This window comes from Kogia breviceps, chromosome 10, assembly GCF_026419965.1.
Source record: "Kogia breviceps isolate mKogBre1 chromosome 10, mKogBre1 haplotype 1, whole genome shotgun sequence".
NCBI lineage: Eukaryota > Metazoa > Chordata > Mammalia > Artiodactyla > Physeteridae > Kogia > Kogia breviceps.
The window spans coordinates 3,626,711-3,647,370 of record NC_081319.1 but is presented as its reverse complement, the minus strand read 5'-3'; the positions used below and the strand labels follow the sequence as shown (position 1 = coordinate 3,647,370).

Genomic DNA, 20,660 nt, shown 5'->3' with positions numbered 1-20,660 from the left:
GCACAGGACACCTCCCGGGGTGGGGGTGGCTTCCCTTGTTTCCACGTATTTAATTCGTTTCACAAGCACTTATATAGCGCTTGCTGTGTGCCGGGCGCTATGCCAGAGCTTTATGCGTGTTAACTCACAACTGGAAGGAGGAGGACATCATCACCTGCATTTTCTAGACGAGGACACGGAGGCCCAGTGAAGTCACGTCAGCTGCCCGGGGCGTGCGTGTCTGTGTGCGTGTGCGTGCGTGTGCGTGCGATGCGTGCGCGTGCGTGCGGTGCGTCTGCGTGCGCGTGCGTGCGGTGCGCGTGCGCGCGCGTCCGCCGTCTTCCCCAAACCCAGAACAGGGCAGCCCACCTGGTCGTGCCACCCAGCCGCCTCTTTGGAAAGACACCCTTGTTTTGCAGAATTTGTCGCTGAGGACAAGCCCCTGAGAACCATTCTCTCAACTTCTCTGTGACTCTCCGGGGATGCTCGTGGGAGACGCTGGTGCCAGCCGCCACCAATGGGCCTCTGGCGGGGGCCCAGCAGGGCTTGCCACGGGATGTGGTATTTTTCCACTCTTGCTGGCAAACCACCGTGGCTCCTCTGAGCCCTCGACCCAAGGGCCCTGTGGCCCAAATGCCCTGGAAACTTACAAGGACAACGCTTCCTCATTCCTTGGGGACGGTCGGGAGAGGGTGGCTGGCCAGGCAGCGGGAGATGGGCTTGTTTCCTGCTGCCCTGAGCTTCCTTTGAGGAGAAGGCCTGGGCAGTGTGGGTCACTCATCCCAGAGACCTGGGGCCGAGGGTCTGGGGCCAGCGCCTGGGCAGGTCCTGAGGGTCCTCACAGTACTCCTGTTGGGGGGTGGGTACCGCTACTCATTTCATACAAGGGGAAACTGAGACTCAGAGGGGGAAAAGGACTGGCACCCAGTCGTGTAGGCTATAGGGGCAGAGCTGAAATCCCAAACCAGGTCTGGCTCTGCCGGCCGCCCCTGCCTGTTTCTAAGCCCTGGACAGAAGAGCTGCCTTGGAGGCTGGTGACGGAGAGGCCAGCGCCTGTGCTCATGTCCGGGACCAAACTGCCATTTGGGTCCACAGAGCTGCACTTCCCGTGTGAGGATCTGGGCCTCTGTGTCACCTCCCTGGACCTTACGTGCTGGGACTCGCGTCGGACACGACCGTCAGGCCAGCACAGGGCTGAGGGCGGAGAGCAGGTGATGGGGCACCGAAGCTAGGAGCTGGGCTGCCCGAGTTCAAATCCCACCTCGGCCACAACCACCTGTGTGGCCTTGGGCAAGTTCATTAACCTCTCTGCACCTCTGTTTCCGCATCTGTAAAATGGTAATAAGAGCCACACATACCTCAGGCATCAGGAGATTAAATGAACTAATAACGAATAATCAGCCCTGAGAACAGGGCCTGGCACACACGTGCCACAGAGCATTTGCCGCCATTATCCCGATGTCTTGAATGAACGAAGCGGCAGCAAATTCGGGGCCAAGTGTCAGACCCTCAGAAGAGGCTGAGTATTACAAAAAGGGGAACTGAGACCCAGAGAGGCAAAGCAGTTGAACTCAGGTCCTGAGCCTCCCGGCCCCCGGCGCTCCCTCCCTTCCACCCGCTGCCGCACCAGGGGCAGCCACTGGAGCGAGGCCATGGCCAGGATGAGGCCGTCCTGCTGCCCGCGGGCCCAGCCCCCATGGCGGCTGCGAGCCTGGTCTGTGGCCAGCGCTGGAAGTCCCGGCTGGCGGTGGGCGGGTAGGCGGGCGGAGGGGCCGGAGGAAGTCCACTGAGCCTCACTGTGTTTGTCTTGGCTCCTCCCAGGCCCTGCTATTGTTCTGGGAACCACACCCGCCCCTGGGGGCCTGGAGCCTAGTCTCTGGGGGCAGGTAGGGGGACCTCTAGCAAGTCACGTCCAGCAGCGCGCCACCGATGCAGCCCTACGCCCCGCTCCTTTTCGCTTTGACTCTACTCTCCGGCCCCAGCAAGTGTCTCAAGTGCTGCTCACTGTTTCTAGTGGACATCAGCTCCTCCATCAGACTGGGGACGCCCCAAGGGTCTGGCCATTCACATCTCCGGGCCTCTGCACGTCTCACCCTCACTCCCTTCAGATCCTTGCCTCGAAGTGCCCTTCTCGGAGAACCCTGCCTGGCCAACGCCCCTTGAAACTGCACCCGACTCTCCTGTTCTCCTCCACAGCTCTTGTGGCCAACTGACTCCTCCTGTATGGTTTACATCGTCCCCTTGTTGCAACCAACAAGCCTGTCAGTTCCTGGACGGTAGGGATTTTTGTCTGTTCTGTGCCCCCCGGGCCCCATGCCCACGGCAGCGCCCGGCAGACGGCAGCGGCTCAAAGCACGCGTGCGTTAAGCGTGTCTGCAGCACTGCTCGGGACCAGGGTGCACAGAGCTTCCTGACGGGCGCGCCTCCACGTGGGGAGGGGGACAGAGGGAAGCAGGGCCTGGCGCTTACTGCACGGTCCTGTGCTGAGCACTGTGCCGGGTGCTGACACAGCTCGCCTTAACCCTCACCCATCTCTGGATGGGGAAACTGAAGCTCAGAGGGACGGGCGGCCTTGGACAAGTCATTCACGAACCCCAGCCCGGTTCCCTCGCTGTTTAAAGAGAGGTGGTGAGGAAACAGCTCGCACACAAGACGGCGGAGGACGCGGGTCCCAAGGAGCGTCAGGAATACGCCACGTCCCCTCTTCCTGCCTGTCGGGGTGGGTGATGTCAGCGGAGGGTGTGCCCGTGCAGATTTCTGACGCCTGGCCTGCTTCCTTTCCAGACTGGGTTTTAGGGTTGCAGGCGGCTCTACGCCGAGAAACAGGCGGAGGGCGCGGGCACGCGGGCCTCCGTGCTCACTCTACCCCCGCCACCGGGGACCCGCCTCTTGCCCGGCGTGTCCCTGAGTACTGTGGGGGTCTCTTCGGACCCATGACTTTGTCTAAGGGCCTCTCTGTCTGGGGTGAATGTGTACAGCAAAGGCCCCTTCTCCAAATGACTTCACCCACTGCCCACCGATGTCCCTCAAGTGCCACCTTAACTTACTCTTGACCTTTGAGGGCTTTTTGATCTTAAAGAGATTTTCCCCTCTTAAGATGCAAATGACGGCGGTCGGGGCATGACAGATGGGGCACGCAGGGCAGATCAGCCAACACCTTTGCTGTGGCTTAGTTAGTAACCTGGGTTCACACCTGTGATCCCAACAGAACCCTCTGCAGGGATTTTTATCATCAAACGTATCAGCCAGTGTCTTGCTTACCAGGTAATTGCTGTGCTCTGCTAACAGGTAACATTTTTGTTACAGGCTAACATTTTCATATGGACTATATACCAGCTACACCTACAACCTGAATTATAAGGTAACATTTTAATTATCAGCTACCACCTTTGCTAATAGCTAACATCTTGGTCATCACGCAACATATTACACAGCAGCAGATACTTTAGTTACAACTAACACTTTGGTTAGGAGGGAACGACTTAATCATCAGGGAAAGCTTTCCTTAATAAATAACATCTTAGTTACCAGCTGAAATGCAAATCGTAAGATAATTCAGTTAATCTGATTTAGCAGCAAAAATCCCAGATGGTGCTTCTCAAACCTCAGTGTGCATTTGGATTATCTGGGGAAAGTGATCAAATGTGGCTTCTGATTCTGTTGTTCTGGGGTCAGCCTACAGGTCTGCGTTTCTAACTAGCCCCCAGGGGATGCTAAGGCTACAAGGGTGCATGTGGTCAGAGAGCAGCTGGTAATTAACAATGCAATTACCAGCTAACTTATAAGTGGCATCTCCAGGGTCTGTTATCTGCTAACAGTAACACTGCCTGCCGCCCACTCCCTGATGGGGAACCAGTGGTGTGCGGGAGCTCGGGCAGGCTCAGGAGAGCTGACAGCTCAATTTCAGGAATTTTTTGAGCTGGTCGTTGAACCATCAATAACTTGGAATCGGACCTCGTGGGGATATTTACATTCTGAGGTGGGCAAATGCCACAAACCAGGGCTCTGTATTAGCTGGGAGGACTGGTTGATCAGGACCAGTTCTGAGCAGGAAGGCCTGGGGGCGCGGGAGACGGTGTCTGCCGAGGGCCAGTCTCCATGAGGCAGGGGAGGCACAGGAGCACAACTCACTTTGCCCGTGGACTTGACGCCCTTCCAGATGCAGAAGAAACAGACCAGCCAGACGAGGAGAAGGCAGAGAGCAAGGTCCCACTTCAGAGCTCCCAGTTCGTCAATTCCAGAAGACAAGCTCAGCACATTACGCCTAATTTAAGCAAACAGAGCCACAAGTCAGACGGGGCCGCGGTCAGGGGCCGAGAGAGCTGACGCCTGGATTCCAACAGGCTGGGGCTCAAATCCTGGCTCCAAGCTGTGGAATCCCATTGGTCTTGGGAAATAGTTAACACCTGTGTCACAGAGTCGTGGGGGAGGCCAACAAGGGGATAGCTTTGGACTCCCGAGTCAGGCGAACCTGGGTTCCACCCAGCCAGGCCTCGGGCAAGTTAAGTTAAACCCCTAAGCCTCAGTTTCCTCATCTGTGAACTGAGCGCCGATTCCTGTGTGCAGAGCCCTCGTCAGTGCCCACTGTCCGCTGTGGGCCGAACACTGGGTTCCGACTGGGCTCCACCACGCAACCACTGACGTGGGGCTAGTTACCCAGCTGCCCGACCTCAGTCTCCTCATCTCGAAACTGGGAACAACTAGCCTCCCCCCACGTTCTCTGTCCCGCCCCTCTTTTATTGTACTCGCCCCCGTTTCTTACCTGGATCTCTCACTGAAAGGTAAGCCTCAAGGGGGCAGAGTGTTTGTTCTTTCTGTGGCTGTAGGACACTCACACACCTTTTTACAGGATTAGGAGAAAGCCCACTCAAAGTATTAGCTACTGGCCTGGGGTGCAGCCAGCAGTCGCTAAACTTCAGCGGCTGTTACTGTCGTGGCGCAGAGACCCCAGAGCAGCTCCGGACACCTAAGCAGTGCCGTTTCCTCCCCTGCTCCCTGCCAGGGCTGTGAAGGGCTCAGGAGGAGGTGAGTGGATGGTTTGGAGGATAATCAGCACAAGGCAGCCACCAACCCCGACCAGCGTCATATGGCAGAGCCTGGCTCTTTGGAGTCCAAGAAATTTGCTGACCGAGGCAGACGCACGCGACACCTACTCAGACGCACCCCCGAGGGGCAGGAGCCTTCTGAAGCTGGGTGGGGATGACGCAGGACGCTGGCAGCCGAGAGGCCACGAGACCTAATGCCCAGAAAGTGTCCCCACGGCCCCAGAGCTCCGACTGCTGTGGCGGTGGCCAAGGGCAGCCACGCTGAGCACAGGGACATCGGTCCACAGGGGTCACTGCCACCGGAGTCACAGGAGATGCGGGCTCGTGCTCCCTGGGGAGAAGCTGAGTTCCCTCTAATGAGTTAGCTCCCCGTTCGAGGGCCACAGTCTCAGGCAGGAGAGGCAGGAGGGGCGTGCGAGCTCGCCCTCAGTTTCCTCTTTTGTGAAACACGAACACTAGCTCCTGCCCCCAGACCATCCCCAGCTCTCAGTCAGTCTGTGGGACGATCCCCACGGTCAGGGCTCGGAAGGCCCGCTGGCCCAGGACACTTTCTCATTGCTTTTTCCTTTTTTCCCAAAGGAGCTTCAACACGAGGACCTTGAACGAATCCAAGATTCCCGCCTCAACTGGCATTCAAGTGAGGCCTTTCTTCTGGTCACACCGACAGCAAGAGGCTCCATCAACGAGCTTTTCTAATTTATCTCATCTGGTCCAAGGACTAGAAGTCACTTGCCCCATTTTACAGATGGGGAAAACTGAGGTTTGGAGAAGCAGTCATCCACGGACACACAGCCACCAGGTGGCAGAGCTGCCACCCTACACCCGGGCTGTCTTGATCCCCACCGCCAGTGCTCTCTGGACTCCCACTACCTTGCCCCTCCGGTTAATAGAGAAAACAGAGCCTAAACTTTAAAAAGAATCTCTCCAGGCCTTGCTTCAACAGGGGTCACTGGAGCCTCAGGGCAGGGGGCATCCTGACAAGGCAGGCTGTGGGCCAAACATGTCCCGGCTGGGGCCCTGCCAAGCACGTGCGTTTGGCGGCTACGGCAGCTTCAGAACAAAAAGCCCTTCCCCGTGCAGCCTCCAGAGCTCAGCGCCTTCAATGAAAGCCCAGGGCCCGCTGGGCAACAGCCAAGGGCTCCTTGTGAATGGGCTGCGTCGGGCGGGCACCTCTCCACCGCCAGACACACCGTCCCCGCGCTTCCAGGGAGGCCTCCCATGATGCTCCGGACGACCGACCCGGCGTCCCCGTCTCCCAGGCCGTCCTCTCACACTGGACGTCGCCCTCAGGCGAGAGTCTGACTTGCCTACCGGACTCTAGACACACCCACGGCGGGCACACAGCAGGCACTCAGCCAATGCCGAGGGGGTGCCCGGTCACAAGACGGCCCTTCCTTTGCTCCTTTAGGGCAGGTTGGCCAAGAGCTTGAAACCCCAGAGCCCCGATTCTGACCACACCCGGCCCGCGCTCAGATCACTGGTGCCCTTCTGCGTTCCCCCACCACCGTGCTGGGCAAACCTGTGGTGCCCACTATGGACGGGAGGCTGCCACGTGGCCTCGCTCTGGGCAGCTGACCAGCCACGGAGGCCACAAGAGGGAAACGGAGTCGTGCACTTGCTTCTGCACCGCTGGTGGCAGTGCCCTTTGCGCTGCCCTCCTGCGACAGTGTAAGGCACGCGGTTCTATCCTAAGACTCTCCTACAGTTACATCTGCAGGTGTGGCCAAGGGCAGGGTCCACCCCCAGCTATTCATCTCCACTCTGTCGGCCGGAGCAAATGGTTGGAAACCATCCAGATGGCCATGGGTCGGGGCCCAGCAGGCACGGAGCAGGCTCCTGGCGGAATGTCGCTCGGCCCTTAAGACCTCGGGACTCTCCCCGCGTGCTGATAAGGGGCGAGATAAGTGAGCAGAGAACAGTGCTGAGGCCGCCTCACTGTGCCGGAAGGCAGGCACACGTGCTCAGATTCGCAGACTCCCGGGCAGGACACACGAGACAATGGTGCAGTCGCTGCCCCGGGGGATGCGGGGGCGGGGTGGGGGTGGGGGTGGGGGTGGAGTCTAATATGTTTTTTAAACTATTTGAATGTTTTCAACGTGCTCGTATCACCTTTATAAAAGTCACTTTAAATTCTTTAAAATGCCTGCATGGAGCCATGCAGACGTTCTAGGAATGGAGTGAACTTGTCTCATCAAACAGCGGTTGTCCTAACAGCCCGATGTAGGCTCGGGGCCAAAGTAACCGACATCCTTTCCAAAGTCATCTCAGGGAGAGCCGAGGAGGCCGGAGACCGTGTGAGACCATCTGAACCCATTCTTGAAGGGACGCAGTTTGAAGGACGCTTCCCTGTCGGGCCCGCAGGGTCTCAGCCACAGGGCACAGACCGGGACCTGCTGACCCTTCTCCCTGCGGTGCATGGCAGTGCCCGGTGCACTGTAGAGTGCTGTGCCCCAGAGGGACTGCCACGGTGCACTGCACCTCACCAGCGCCTCCTCACCTCACCTGGAGGCTGCACGAGTTACCCCAAATCTGGCCACATCGCCCCAACATGGCCACCACCCCTGTCCGGGCCCCACTGCTCCTCAGGGCTGTTTCAGCAGCCTTCTCACTGGTCTTCCGGCCCCAACTCTCACCCCCAGTCTGTTCTTATCAAGACAGAATCTGGCAATACCCAGGTCAGGTGACACCCCACTTCTGCTCCACAACCCCCATGGCTCCCACCTACCTGCCCCATTCCTTTTTGCCTCCCTGAATAAGGTGACCAAATACTCTATCATTCAGACCCAGGCATCTTAAAGAGCGAGGGTGGTGCCCATGAATAAGAGGCTGGGTCCACAGGCATAAATGGGACCCGTCCGGGACAAGCTCCGTGTGTAGCGGTCCCATTTCAAACCTCATCCTCGTGGCCCCTTCCCCTCCTCCTTTAGCCACGCTGGCTTCTGGAATGTGTTTCCTGAACAGGTCCAGCACGCTCCTGCCTCAGGACCTTTGAACTGGCTGTTCCCTTGGCCACTCATTACATGACATGCCACCCCACCACCTTCAGGTCTCTGTTCAAATGCCACTTCACCAAGGCAGCCTTTCCTGGCCACCCAGTGCAAAAAGCATCCCTGGTCACTCTCCTTCCCCTGCCCTGGCTTAATTCTACATCACTTATCATCGCTTGTATGCTACAATTTTACTTGTATCATCTGTTTAATGTCGGTCTGTCCTACTGGAGTGTCATCTCCATGGAGGCAGGACCTGTGTCTGTCTTGACCACTGCTGGATTCAGAACAGTGCCTGGCACACTGTGTATGCTCAATAGACATTAGTTGAGTAAACGAATTATACCCATTTGGTTGATGGGGAAACTGAGGCTCAGAGAGGTTCAGGAATTCATCTGAAATTACCCAGATTATTAAAAAAAAAAAAAAAAAAAAATCAACCGTAGGCCTGGTTCCTTTTTCTGATCCCACCGTGGGGAGCAGCCACCCGTGCGATGGGTACCATGCTACCCTTCGAGAGGGGCCCCAGCATCCCAGGCTTCCCTGCATCTCTCATACAGAGAGGAGGAGACCTAGAGGTGAGCTGCGTTCTTGTCCAAGAATAGTAATGATTCATTCCAGGGTGGGATCCAAAAAAGAATCGCCTGGACGTCTGTTTTGAGTCGGCCGCCCCGCTGCCGTCCAGCCGGCACTCAGAGATGTAAATACGTCCTCCGAGTGGGCCAAATCGTTTCCTTTTGACTGCCGGCCAGCCATTTATTGGCGATGGCTCTTCCCTGGAGACTGGCGGAGGCAACAATTATAAAAGAGCCCATCCGCCCCAAGCATGGGGCCGCACAGGGCTCTCTCCCGCCGCTGTCTCTCCCTTGCGATAGCTGCAGGGGAAGATTGGCTGAGCAGGGCTTGTTTGCAAATATGACTCATTTCTTTGATTCTAATAAAGTCTAATGATACATGCTGAGCTCCCAGGGGGCTCTGGAGGAACCGGGGAGGAAGGCATGGCTCCAGGATGATGGAGGGCATTTAGCCAGATGTGGCCCCGCCCGTCTTTCAGGGCTGGGGGCGAAGCAGGACCCTCGGGACTGAGGTGACCTCAGAGCAGGGGCGAGCAGGATGAGGCTGACTGGGGTCAGAAGCTGTGCTTCCCCACCACAGAGTGATTCAGAGTTAAATGACAAAGCCAGCGTGAAATGACTGTCTCAGGGGCCCGGGCGGCTTTCAAGGGCGAGGGGCGTGTCACCAGCTCCTGCTGAGGATGCTGCTTTAGCGCTGCAGACGGGGTAGGCGTGGGGATCCAGGCCAAGAGAAGACCCCATGCGTAACCTGACAGTGGGGTCACACACACGGCACAATGTTACCTGTGACCATGGACTTGCCCTGGACTTACGGCTGGTGGGGACGTAGACCCTGGAGGTGGCGTCCGGTACTGGAGATCAGGGCTGAGCTCTCTGCTATGTCTAGCTGCCTACGTAACCTCGGGTCGGTCACTTAACCATTCTGGTCCTCAGCGTTCCACCTAATAAGCCACGCCCGGAGGCTCCATCCTCAGCATATAGCTTGTTTTAGCTCTTTAACACTCAGCCAGGCTGTGAGGTGTTAGGACCACGTTACCTCTGAGCTCTGGAGAGGTGCTGACTGCAGCTCATGGTGAGGCCATGCAGCTGGGACCCCGGGCCAGAGTCAGTGTCCCTGCTCTAGGAGACAGCAGCATGGCCCGTGGCTCTCCAGTAGCTCCTCCTGTAAAACCAGAGGGGGCAGAGGGGCTGGCAGGGATGGTCAACCAGGTCCTTTCCTGTCCAGAGCCAGGAGGAAGGCTTAGCTCCGTGGTGTCTTGTTATCTGGAACCCCAGGTGGCTCGTGAGCACTGACTGTCAGGCCTCTTTGGCAGAAAGAAAGGCCAGCTCAGGGACCCACGTGTCTGGTGCAGATGAGAGAGGTGAAGGAAGTGATGGCCGAGGCTGGGCTTTGGCTCAAGGGGCCCGGAGACCAGCCTTGAGAGGATGCTTACTGCTCAGCAGCCCAGTGGGTACCAGCCAGCGACACCTCAGTCACTTCCCAGCGATTCTCTCTCGGTGGAAATCCCAGAGTTAGTCACTGCCGGGCTGGTGGCTATTTTCAGGGGAAATCATATAAGCTAAGTTTCACCTTAAAGGGAACCCACATACTGATGGCTGAGCCCTCTGAGGCCCTGTATACAGTAGGCGCTTAATATATGTCCCAGCCTCTCTCTCACCAGTGTGTTCCTTGAGTAAGTCTAGAACACACAAAATTCAATCACGTGACTCCCTTTCCCTTCTCCTTAGCTTCTGTGGCTCCCCCTCTTAAGAGAACAAAGCCCAAATTTATCTGCCTGACATCCAAGGTCTCCATCCTTCTCCCTGGCCCCATGTGTCCTACCCTCCGGCCAAACCAATGACTCATTGCTACTCATGTGCTTTACGAACGCTGAGCCTCAGCGTGGCTGTTCCATCTGTCCAGGATGTCTCTTCCTCTCTCAGTTCCAGCCTAGTGAACTCCTACTCATCCCCCAAAGCCCAGCTCACATGGCCCCCTCCATTTGCAGAAGGGGAAATGAGGCCAGAGGGGTAGTGACTCGTTGCTCCACGCTACACAGCCAGGTGGATGCAAACATGGAATAGACAAGAATCAGCACTCAGTGAGCACTTACTCAGTGTTGAAACACTCTCACTTAATCCTCCCTGGCTGGGCAAGATGATGATCATGGAAAAAGCCACGAGAGGGTTCTAAGCTGAGAAATGACGCGCTTGGATTCACAGCTGAGTGCAGAGATGCACAGGTAAGGTGGAGAGAGCAATAAGAGGCCATGCTGGGTCCGGGAGAGGGATGAGGGGGTCCTGTGGGGGAAGGGCGGCAGCGCAAGTGGGGAGGGTGGCCAGGCTCTGGATATACTTTAAACGGAGAGCCAAGAGGACCGGCGAACTGGATGCGGGGTTTGAGGCAGAGAGGAGTTTGGGATGATTCTTAGATCTGTTCCCTACTTAAAGGGCCTCTGCAAAGAGGGAAAGAAATGACGGGCAGGTAGGTCCCTGGGACGATGCTCATGGGAGTCAGTTATTCCACACGAGTTCTCTTTCCTTCCCCCTCTTTCACGCCCAAGAGACGGGAAGGCCCTTGAAGGCAGGTGGCCTCAGCCTCTCCGCTCTCACAGGTGGCAGGCAGGTCCTCTCCTCTCCTCTGTGGAGCCCAGTCCTCCCTAGGGTTCTAAAGAGAGGGAAGGTTACGCGTGAATGTCCAGGTGGGCTCACAGAGCCCTGCCGGGGCGCGGGGGAGGGTGTGAAGGCTAGAGCGGGAGGGGAGGCCAGGCGGGTGGCCGACATTCTCTGGGCTGAGCAAGTCTATGTGGACCATGTGAGGACTGGGAAGGTGCCTGCAGGAGCAGGATGCTTCCAAAGATAAATCCTGTCCGTGTCTTCTGGCCCAGGAAAGGGAGCTCGGGCACGGAGAATGGGAGTTCTGGAAGGCGGGAGGCCTAGAACCCCCCAGAAGGACCCAGGCTGGGGGACAGGCAGGAGAGGAGCCATGGGTTAAGGACCTCACGGCTCACGTGAGCTTCCCAAGAGCCCTCGGGCCTGAGATGGAGGGCACAGCCCCTTTGTAACAGTGGGACCACACGGGCACCTGAGAGTGGGCCATTCTCAGTCCCTCGGAAGTTGAGTTTCAGATGTCCCCAGGGGGCAGTTTTATCCACAATGAGGACACTAAACTAACGGTAATGGCCCACATTTGTCAAGCGGGCTCCAGGGGCTGGCCATACACGACCCTGCTCCATTAGGGCCGCCCTACAACCCTAGGAGGGCAGGGCTATGATCTCCCCAAGTATAGCTGAGGACCCCGAGGCCCAGGGAGGAAAAGGCACCTGGCTGAGTTAGAAGCCGCAGAACAAGGGTTTCAACCCAGGCGGCCAAGCCATGCCTGAGGCCGCGAGACCCCGGCAGGCACCTGAGTAGCTGGGTGAGTGCCAGGGCCCCGGGCGGTCAGGCTGTACCAAGCACTGCAGAGAACGGACAGGGCTGTGGTCTCGGGCCCCATTCAAGCGAGAAGCATCAAGTGCCTGCATTTCTTTGTCTGTAAACTCAGCTGTCCAGAGGCTGGGGAGCGAGGGTGGAGGGTGAATGTGTCTGTAATGGTTTTTGTCTGCAAGTGGGAAATACGTCCATGGAAAAGAGCCCCAGTTCCAGGAGCCCGAGTACCTGTGAGCAAGTACTGAAGGCCCGCGTGTCAGGAGACGGACGTGGACCACCTGGGTGAGGCCCACTGACCCTTTCTGGCCTAAGATTCCCCAGCCCTGGTCCTAACGCCTGGCTGGGACCAGCCGGCAGTTAACTCCCTCTTCTGTGGGCCTGCTCCTGGGCCAGGTTCTAAGAGGTGGAGAGACACGGTGAAGCAGCAGATCCACACGCAAAAGAGAGGGAGTCTCATCTTGTGGTCATGAGAGGCCACCCCCCCCTTCCTTAACACCATCCCCTGCCCCTGGCTCTTAACCCCATGCTGCAAGGCCTCATCTGTTATTTCCGGGATCGAAGGGACTACTGAGCAGCCGATTTAATGGCTCATGGAGAGCAGGAAAAGCAATGCACTCAAACATTTTTGATTCATCTCCAAGCACCGTGCTAGAAGGACTTGCCGGTGCGTCAGCCAAGAGCTCCCCAAACTTCAGGCCTCCGTGTTCTGTCTTTCTGATGTCTGGCCTGTGTGTATACTTCTGCAGTTATTGACTATATTGTGGAGAACTGCAAAACTGCCCATAATTCTCCATCCTTCTCATAAAGAGCCAGAGCCTATTTCCCCACCTCTCGAGTCTGAGTTAGTCTTGTGGTTCTTTTTTGGCCGATGGGACATTCGCAAAAATGGTACACACAAGAGGCTGGAAAAGTGCCCCTGCGCTGGGGCTTCCCCATCTGTTGTTTGTGGAATGCCAAGCCACCTAGGAACAAGTCCAGGCTAGCCTGCAGGGTAAGGAGACCGCAGGGACCAGCCGCCTGTAGCACCCCAGCCAACAGCCAGCCGATTTCCAGAAGAGCTACCCTGCTGCCCTACAGCTGCCCTACTAGTGAGGGAGCCCAGCAAAGACCAGAAGAACTGCCCAGCCAAGCTCAGCCCAAACTGCCAAACAGCAGAACCGTGAGCCAAATCAAATAAATGGCTGTTTGAATTTGAGGATGGGTGTTACCCATCAGATGCTAACTGAGACATGTTTTTCACTCGAGCTACTCACCTCCTGCCTTGAGTAACTACTTCAGCTTCATATACGCATTTTTCTCTGTGCAACAACAGGTCTGATGCGCTAACTATATTTTTTTCTAAAACACATTAAGAGAACTGTATCATTTTCAGACAACGTAAGAACATATACCTGCCTTTGGGAAACAATCCTCACAGAGATCCCACGGGTGTAGGAACGGTTCATTCCCCTCACTTGACAGTTAAAGAAACTGAGGCTCAGAAAGGGGCAGTGACTTGCTGGAGGTCAAACAGCCAGTAAAAGGGCAGAACTGAGGTTCGATTCCAGGCCTGTCTGAGACCAAAGGCACGGATTTATCTCCGGATCTGTGCCCCCTCCTTCCACCCACCCCACCCCAGGAGAGTGGCTCCCGTATCCCTGGGGAGAAGACGAGGGGGCGGGCTGCCCACTGCCTCCTCCCCGGCCCCCTCCGTCCTCCGCGAGGCCAGCCTTACTCCCAGAACTCGGTGACGGGGGAGGTGAAGTTGGTGGTGCTGAGGGACATCCACAGGCTCTTGTTGCTGCGCAACGTGTCTTCCAGGCACTGGGGCGTGTTCCAGCTGTGGTTGCAGTTCGCCCAGGGCAGCTCCGACTGGAAGGACTGAAACAGGTAGTACGTGGCCCAGGCCAGGATGATGATGTAGTATATGTTCAGCAGGGACACAATCACAATGGAGGCATAGCCGATACCTGCAAGTGTGGGTGAGCGAGACGAGCGTCAGAGGGGGGCCAGACCCACCACGGCCACAGCCTCAACCAGAAAGCCCGGGAATCTGCAGGCCTGGGGCCAGGAGGGGCCCTTCTGCAGTGACCAGCGGGTATCTGTAGCGTGAATGGATGACTGGATGGATGGGCAGGTGAAGGGATGGGTGCTGAGATAAATCAGGCAGCCGGTGTACGGAAGAGGGCTAGATCGATGGACGGACGGATGGACGCATGGATGGTGAGACGGACTCACAGATGAATGCAGGGACGTGGGAACGATGGATATGCACTCTGTCGGGTGGGTGTATGCACGGTGGTTGAAGGGAACACCAGGTAGATGGACGGAAAGGTGAACGAGCAGCTGGGTGGATGGACTGCCTAACTCTTGACTGGCTCAGTGAAAGAAAGGTTTGATGGATAGACGGATGGGTAGAGTTACATGGATGAGGGAGAGAACAGACTCACACACTCTCCCACCCCTGCCAATTATAATCACGACAGTATTCTCTCACGAGGGCGTATACCAGGAACTAGGCACAGGACTAAATGTTATAATAATAACAAAGCTACCACTGGTTTGGGGCTCACTATGTGTACACAAGCACTTTTACACGGCTGTGTCCTTTTGTCTTCATGGCAATCCCTGAAGTAAGCATATTATTGCCACGTTACAGAAGTGGAAACTGAGGCACAAAGAGATTAAGTGACTTTCTCAAAGTCACAAGAATTAGCAAAACGAGGAATTGGGACCTGAAGGCAGGCAGAACGGTTCCCGAAAGGCTTCTCTTCTACACTCTGCTGCTTAGAAGCTACTGGCCGCCTTATCCTTTAACAGCCCAGAGCGGCGGGAAGAGCTACGTGGAATGTGTAGCAGCATCCGTGTACGGTGTGCTGGCTGTGACCTGCGTCAGGCACGGGGCCAAGCGGCCTGCAAGAGGCTCCACTGTATCTGGCAAACAGTAGGTGCTCAATAAAAATCTGCTGAACCGATGAACGCCAGGCCCCAGGTGACCTTTGTCCCACACTCACCAGCAAACAAGGGGCAGATCTTTTCCCAGCAGGTGATGCCCCCTTCAGAGGTGTACTGGCCTATGATTACCTCCAGGAAAAACACAGGCAGGCCGCCCCCAAACAGGAAAATGAAATACGGTATGAGAAATGCACCTGCGGAGAGAGAAGAGCGGGGTGAGGCTCAGGGGGCGGCCGTCACGGGGCCGAGGCTGCAGGTCTCCTTCCCAAGCCCTCCCGGCCAATGGAGTCAGGGGGCATGGGTGAGGAACATGAGGGTAAAGGCCCAACTCGTGGACCTGGCTGACACTGCTCCAGGCCCTGCCCACCTGTCCAGCCGGCATCACCCTTCCCGGGGGCCCTCTTGCCTTCTGCACATCTACCAGGCGCTCGAAGTCCCTGAGCCTTTGTTGAAGCTGCGTGCCTGTCCACCTGCCTGCCTTGCCCACGTGCACCCGAAGAAGGAATGCTCAGCTCTTAACACCCGTCTCAAACGGGCCTCCTCGTTGAAGCCTTCAGCTAGCTTTCCCTGGCCCGCCCAGGGCAGGAAGCTGAGAAGAACTAGTTAGGAAGGGTGCTGGGAAGCGAGAGGTGGGCCTCTCCAGCCGGGGGTGGGAGCCAGGGGACGAGGGAGGGCCAAGGATCGGGCAAGGGTTCCTACCTGGTGTCCACTAATGGCTTCAGCAGGTCCATAAACCCTTTGAAACTGTGGGCAACTTGGGTCTATGTGTATGGACTTTGTTCTGGGGAGCATCTAGGGTACTCATCAGAGTCTCAGGGGCACCTGAGACCTACAAAAGGTTAAGAAACCAGGCTCGAAGGCAGAATTTCCCGAAAGGCGGTTCTGCTGGCGGTCACGGGCCGCCACGAGGAGCTGCGAGTGAGTTCTTACTACCAGCTCTTACTGCGTCAGCAAGAAAGTGTCCGTCGTGTCTGACCAACTTGAACTTCTCCAACAGGAGAGGACTCTAGCTCAGAGCCTTCAACGGGTAAAAAAACAAAACCCAAACAACTCAGACCAGCCGACTAACCAGCTGACCAAAGAGAGAATGTACACTTAAAAAACACCTTCACCTAAGTGAAGGGGTCTAAGGGGACAAACTTCCGGTTCTAAGATAAACTGGTCCCGGGCGTGTCACGTATCACATCGTAAGGCCGGTAACAACATACCGGACTGTGCATTTGCAAGTTGCTAAGGGAGTCACTTCCCTGGCGGTGCAGCGGTTGAGACTCCGTACTCCCAACGCAGGGGGCGCGGGTATGATCCCTGGCCAGGGAACTAAGATCCCGCGTGCCGCACAGCGCAGCCTGAAAAAAGCCCCCCCCAAAAATGGAAGCTGCGAAGAGAGCAAAATCTTAACGGTTCTCGTCACAAGAAAAAAAAAAATCTGTAACTATGTGAGGTGACGGATGTTAACTAGACTTACTGTGGTGATCATTTCTCAATATAGACATAAATCATATTGTATCCCTTAAATTAAAACAGGGTTTCATGTCACTTCTATCTCAATAAAACTGGAAAGAAGTAAAAATTTTAAATATCTTCACTGCATTTTTTTTTTTTCCTGGATACCACCTTTCCATTATGGCAAATGATACTGGCATTTTACGTTTAAGGTGGGAAACCAAGCTTGCTTTTGAACTACATTTGGTTTAAGTAAGACAAGCAAAGGTTAAAAAAGTTATAAAGTAAGGAAGAGTGGGGAGGTGCAGAGCTGTGAGGGATTTACAAAGGGGGCGTGTGGATATCTGAGGCTTGGGGGACTCCGGCCTGGCCTCCTGGCGCTCTTCAGAGATGGTGAGCTGGAGGATCAGAGAGGGTAAGGGATCTGCTCAAGGTAACACAGTAAAACCCTGACAGAACACCACCTGATTCCCAGTCATGCCCACCCGCTGCTTCTGAGGAGCGGGCTGGGGGCTCAGCAGGCTGACCCAGGGGAGGTGAAGGTGGGAGCCTGGAAAGCCAGGCATGGGGAGGCCACCCACACTCTGGCCCGACCCTTCTCCTCCAAGGCCACTCTCTGCCCAGCGCAGGCTCACCTCCACCATTTTTGTAGCAGAGGTACGGGAACCGCCAGACGTTGCCCAAGCCGACGAAGCCGCCAGCCACGGAGAGCACAAAGTCAATCTTGCTGGCCCACTTCTCCCTCTGCGGGGGCTTCCCCTCAGCCTCATCCTCAGGCCGTGTGCCTGGGCTCTTCCCTGGGGATGGCTTCAGGATATCCTTGTGGAAGTCTTTGAGACACTGCAGCTTCTCCTTGGTGGCCATGTCCTCCTCGCTTTCTGTGGGGGACAGAACAGAGCGCAACGTGCGTCGGTAAGGGACACCCTGTGTGTCTTAACATAACCCGGCTGGCCGGCTCTGGCCTGCCGCCGCCTCGTCTGTCCACTCCTCTGACCCCCTACGTGATCGGGGGACCTAGCGTTCCAGGGACTGACAGGTGCCGTTCCCAACAGAAGCAGCGGGGCCCATGCCCGGCGTCCCCGAAAGTCACACCGCACCCTCCACCTGCAGGGAGATAAGCATGAAGCCACCCAGCCCCGGCGGCATCTCTGCAGAAGACAGCACCCTCCAGGCAGGTCTAGGGCAGCTTCCGAATAACAGCCTGCCTGCATTTTCTAGAAATGATCTCCAAATTTCAGATTTGCACAGAGAGCGATGCCTCCCGTTTCGCTCACAGCTCAGCACAGGGCCTGGCCCACGGGAGGTGCTTGTTCCTCAATGTTTAAAGAGTGGATAAGCACAAACAAGTGAGGAATGGGGTTTCAGGCCGGAACGGAAAAGATATTTGAAAACGGGATTTCCATCACATCCGGAAAATGGATGCTTATAAAATATATTCGCAACTTCTTAACCAGTCAATCTCTGCGGCATAAGAAATCAGGGATTTGCACTGGTCGGGTTTATGGAAGAATGCCGGTTATCCCGACATGTCCAGCCCTCTCTCTCCGTGCTCTGGCCTGCTCTGACCCCTGTATGTATCATCCAGGGCCCTGGCCCTCTGACCACCCGGGGCGTTTCGCAAGGGGAGGCCCCAGGGGATATCAGATCGCTATCTGAGCCCCCAGGAGCCGTTCACAGTCCCGCTCAGCCCGCCCCTGCCGGGACCCCATTTCAGAGGAAGTCGGCCGCCGGCCCGCGCAGCACCCCTGCTCTCTGTGCTTCCTCAGGCCCCCGAGTCCTCGCTGGCCCTGGCAGCTCGACCTTGAGGGCAAGAGCATCCCAAGCCCCAGCCCAGTGCGAGAGGGTGCCTTCTCCCCCCACGCGGCAGAGGACCATGAAGACAGAGGAGCCTTAGTTTCTGCACCTGCAGAATGAAAAGGACGATGGCAGAGGCGACCGACTCATATAGCCAAGCAGCTCTGAACACACCCTGCTTGTTTCCGTGATCCAGATCGGTGGCCACCACTGAAATATCAGATTCCAGAGAAAAGTCGAGATTTCCAGGTTTTCCTACAAAATCGGAAGGTGGGCCACGTTGGGTTCGCGCTCCCCTACAGTGAGCGCCAGCTGGACCAGAGGCGGCCATCACCCCGGCTCACTGGGCCTGTCCAGGGGCGACTGAGTCCGCCCGTCACAGCGGCACCAGCTGAAAATGCCGTCCTTGCTTCCTTGTGAACGGTCTCCCCCACGACTAGAACAGGGGCTCCGTGGCACCGGGACCTGCCTTGCCCACCGCCGGGTGCCCCGAGCTGGCGCCCAGGAGATCGTCAGGCAAGGACTGTTGGGTAGATGGTGCCCAGAGGGTGTCTGCAAGCAGCTGGGGCCAAGTACCAACCCCAGCCCTGCCCCTTCCCAACCCCGTGACACTTGGCAGGTCCTCGGCGTGCGGCGCAGAGGCGTCGGGCCGGGGCAAGGCCCGGTCCCAGCAGTGGGCCCCCCGGGGCCGTGCTCTGAGGAGGGGAGGCACGCAGCACAGCAGAACCCCCGTCCCCCCACGCCTCCTTCCTCCCCTGGCTGGGGGCGGGGGACCCCGATTGTTTCGCTATCTGGCGGTGAGCAGACCAAGAAAAGGCTTCCTGGAGCCGCCGGGCGGCTCACTGGGCCTTCCTCTGTCTGCCGGCGACGGCATCCGCAGGCCTTTCTTTGCCCGCTCCCTCGGGGCGACGCGGGGCTCTGCGGAGCGCGCGGGCCGCCAGCATTGTTCCAGCGCTGATCCGTGCGGCCCCCGATGGTTATCTGAGCAGGCCCATTGTGGGCCGGCTGGATGGAAGCATAATTGGAGGATGTGGGACTCCACTCCCTCCTAGCGGGGATGTTTGCCAGGGAATGACCCCTGAGCCTCCTCCAAGAAGGGCCGGTGCCGCCCTTTCGGGCCCTCCTTGGATCTCGGGGCCGGAAGGCACTTCACCGGGTCAGCCAGACGGAGGGGGAGGTGGCCGGCTGCTGCTCACCCAGGCTGGGGGCGCTGGCGTAAAGCTACCCTGAGTCCTGGCTCTGCCCTCCGAGCCCCAGGCCCACTTGCCAGTCTGGCCCTCAGAGAACCCTCTAGAAACACGAGGCAGGGAGCAGCAACGAGCTCCCTGAGACCCTCCATCCCAGGCTCTGGCTCCATATAAGATGAGACCTCCAGCCCCCTCTTCCGCACTCAGGACCCCATCTTCCCGACGCCTGTACCTGAACCAGGATCGGGGGGGGAGGCCTGTCCTGTCCTGGTGTTGTACTGGTCTCCTCACTCCTCATTGCCAAGGTTACCTGGAGACGTGTTCCTGCATCACTGACACCTGTCCCACCTGTGGCTGCTGCCGTCGCAGACTCACCTGGCCTTTGAGAGGACACAGCCCGGGGATGTGTCCATGGCCTCGCTCAAGACTCACGCCTGGATGTGGTCTGACCCAGGTGCGGACACCCCGACTCCCTCTCAGGGGGGCTCCTTCCAAGCTCCTCTGGGGTGTCCGAGGAAGCCCCGGCAGCAAGATCCGCCGATTCTGCCTCCTGTACGCTCCCGCCATCCACCCACTTCTCCATCCCCATGGCAACTACCTGGGCTCCAGGCTCGAGAGCCCTCGGTGGGCATCGCCTGCAGCCTCCGCCTGGGTCCCCCTGGGGCTCCTCTGCCCACCTCACCCCGACGATCTGTTCTCAAAACAGCAGCTGAAGGCAACTCACAGAGCAGCCTCAGATCGTAACGCCCTCCCACCGCAACCCGCCGTCACTCCCAGAAGAAAACACGCGCTCCTCACCACAGCTACTGGGGCGCAGCACAGGCCCCTTTTCCTTGGGACACCGGTCCCACATAACCGCTTTAGTTCAGCCCGCCCCTCAGCCTCGGGCTTCCTGCACGGCTGCTCCAGGCCCTCTGGTGGCAGCCTGGCCCCTGCAGGAATCAAAGGGTGAGCGCCGGCCTACAAGCTGAGAGCCACATCCTGGCTGAGTGGCCTCAGGAAAGCTGCCCCACCCTCTGGCCCTCAGCGTCCCCGTGTGTAAAGAGGGATGACCGAGGCCACCTCCTGGGAACGTACCGAGGCTTGAACGAGGGGGTCCCCGTGCAAGTGCTCCTGAGCTGGTATCTGCCAGTACTGCTCTGCTGGTATCACTCTAGTTATTACGGGGTCCACGCTGACCACGCGCTATGGAGGGCCTCAGTCCTACTCAGGGCGAGATCAGCAAGACCCCGAGAGGCCAAGGGACAGTCCCGAGGTCGCGAAGCTGGGAGTGACAGCGACCATGATGTTCCGGAACCCCCAGCTCCG

General features: G+C 57.5%; 1 protein-coding gene across 3 annotated transcripts in view; it reads right to left on the bottom strand.

Annotated features, from left to right (window-relative positions):
• The window catches only part of SLC6A6 (solute carrier family 6 member 6), a 166,626-nt gene that overhangs the window by 110,252 nt on the left and 35,714 nt on the right, over positions 1-20,660 (bottom strand). For all 3 annotated transcript variants that reach the window (XM_067043369.1, XM_059075149.2, XM_059075150.2), the window contains exons 3-6: positions 17,007-17,249; positions 14,988-15,122; positions 13,709-13,943; positions 4,111-4,243 (exon numbers count right to left, since the gene is read on the bottom strand). In XM_067043369.1, the coding sequence (XP_066899470.1) occupies positions 4,111-4,243; positions 13,709-13,943; positions 14,988-15,122; positions 17,007-17,235 (732 nt within the window). In that variant the 5' untranslated portion in view covers positions 17,236-17,249. The remainder of the gene's footprint in view (positions 1-4,110; positions 4,244-13,708; positions 13,944-14,987; positions 15,123-17,006; positions 17,250-20,660) is intronic.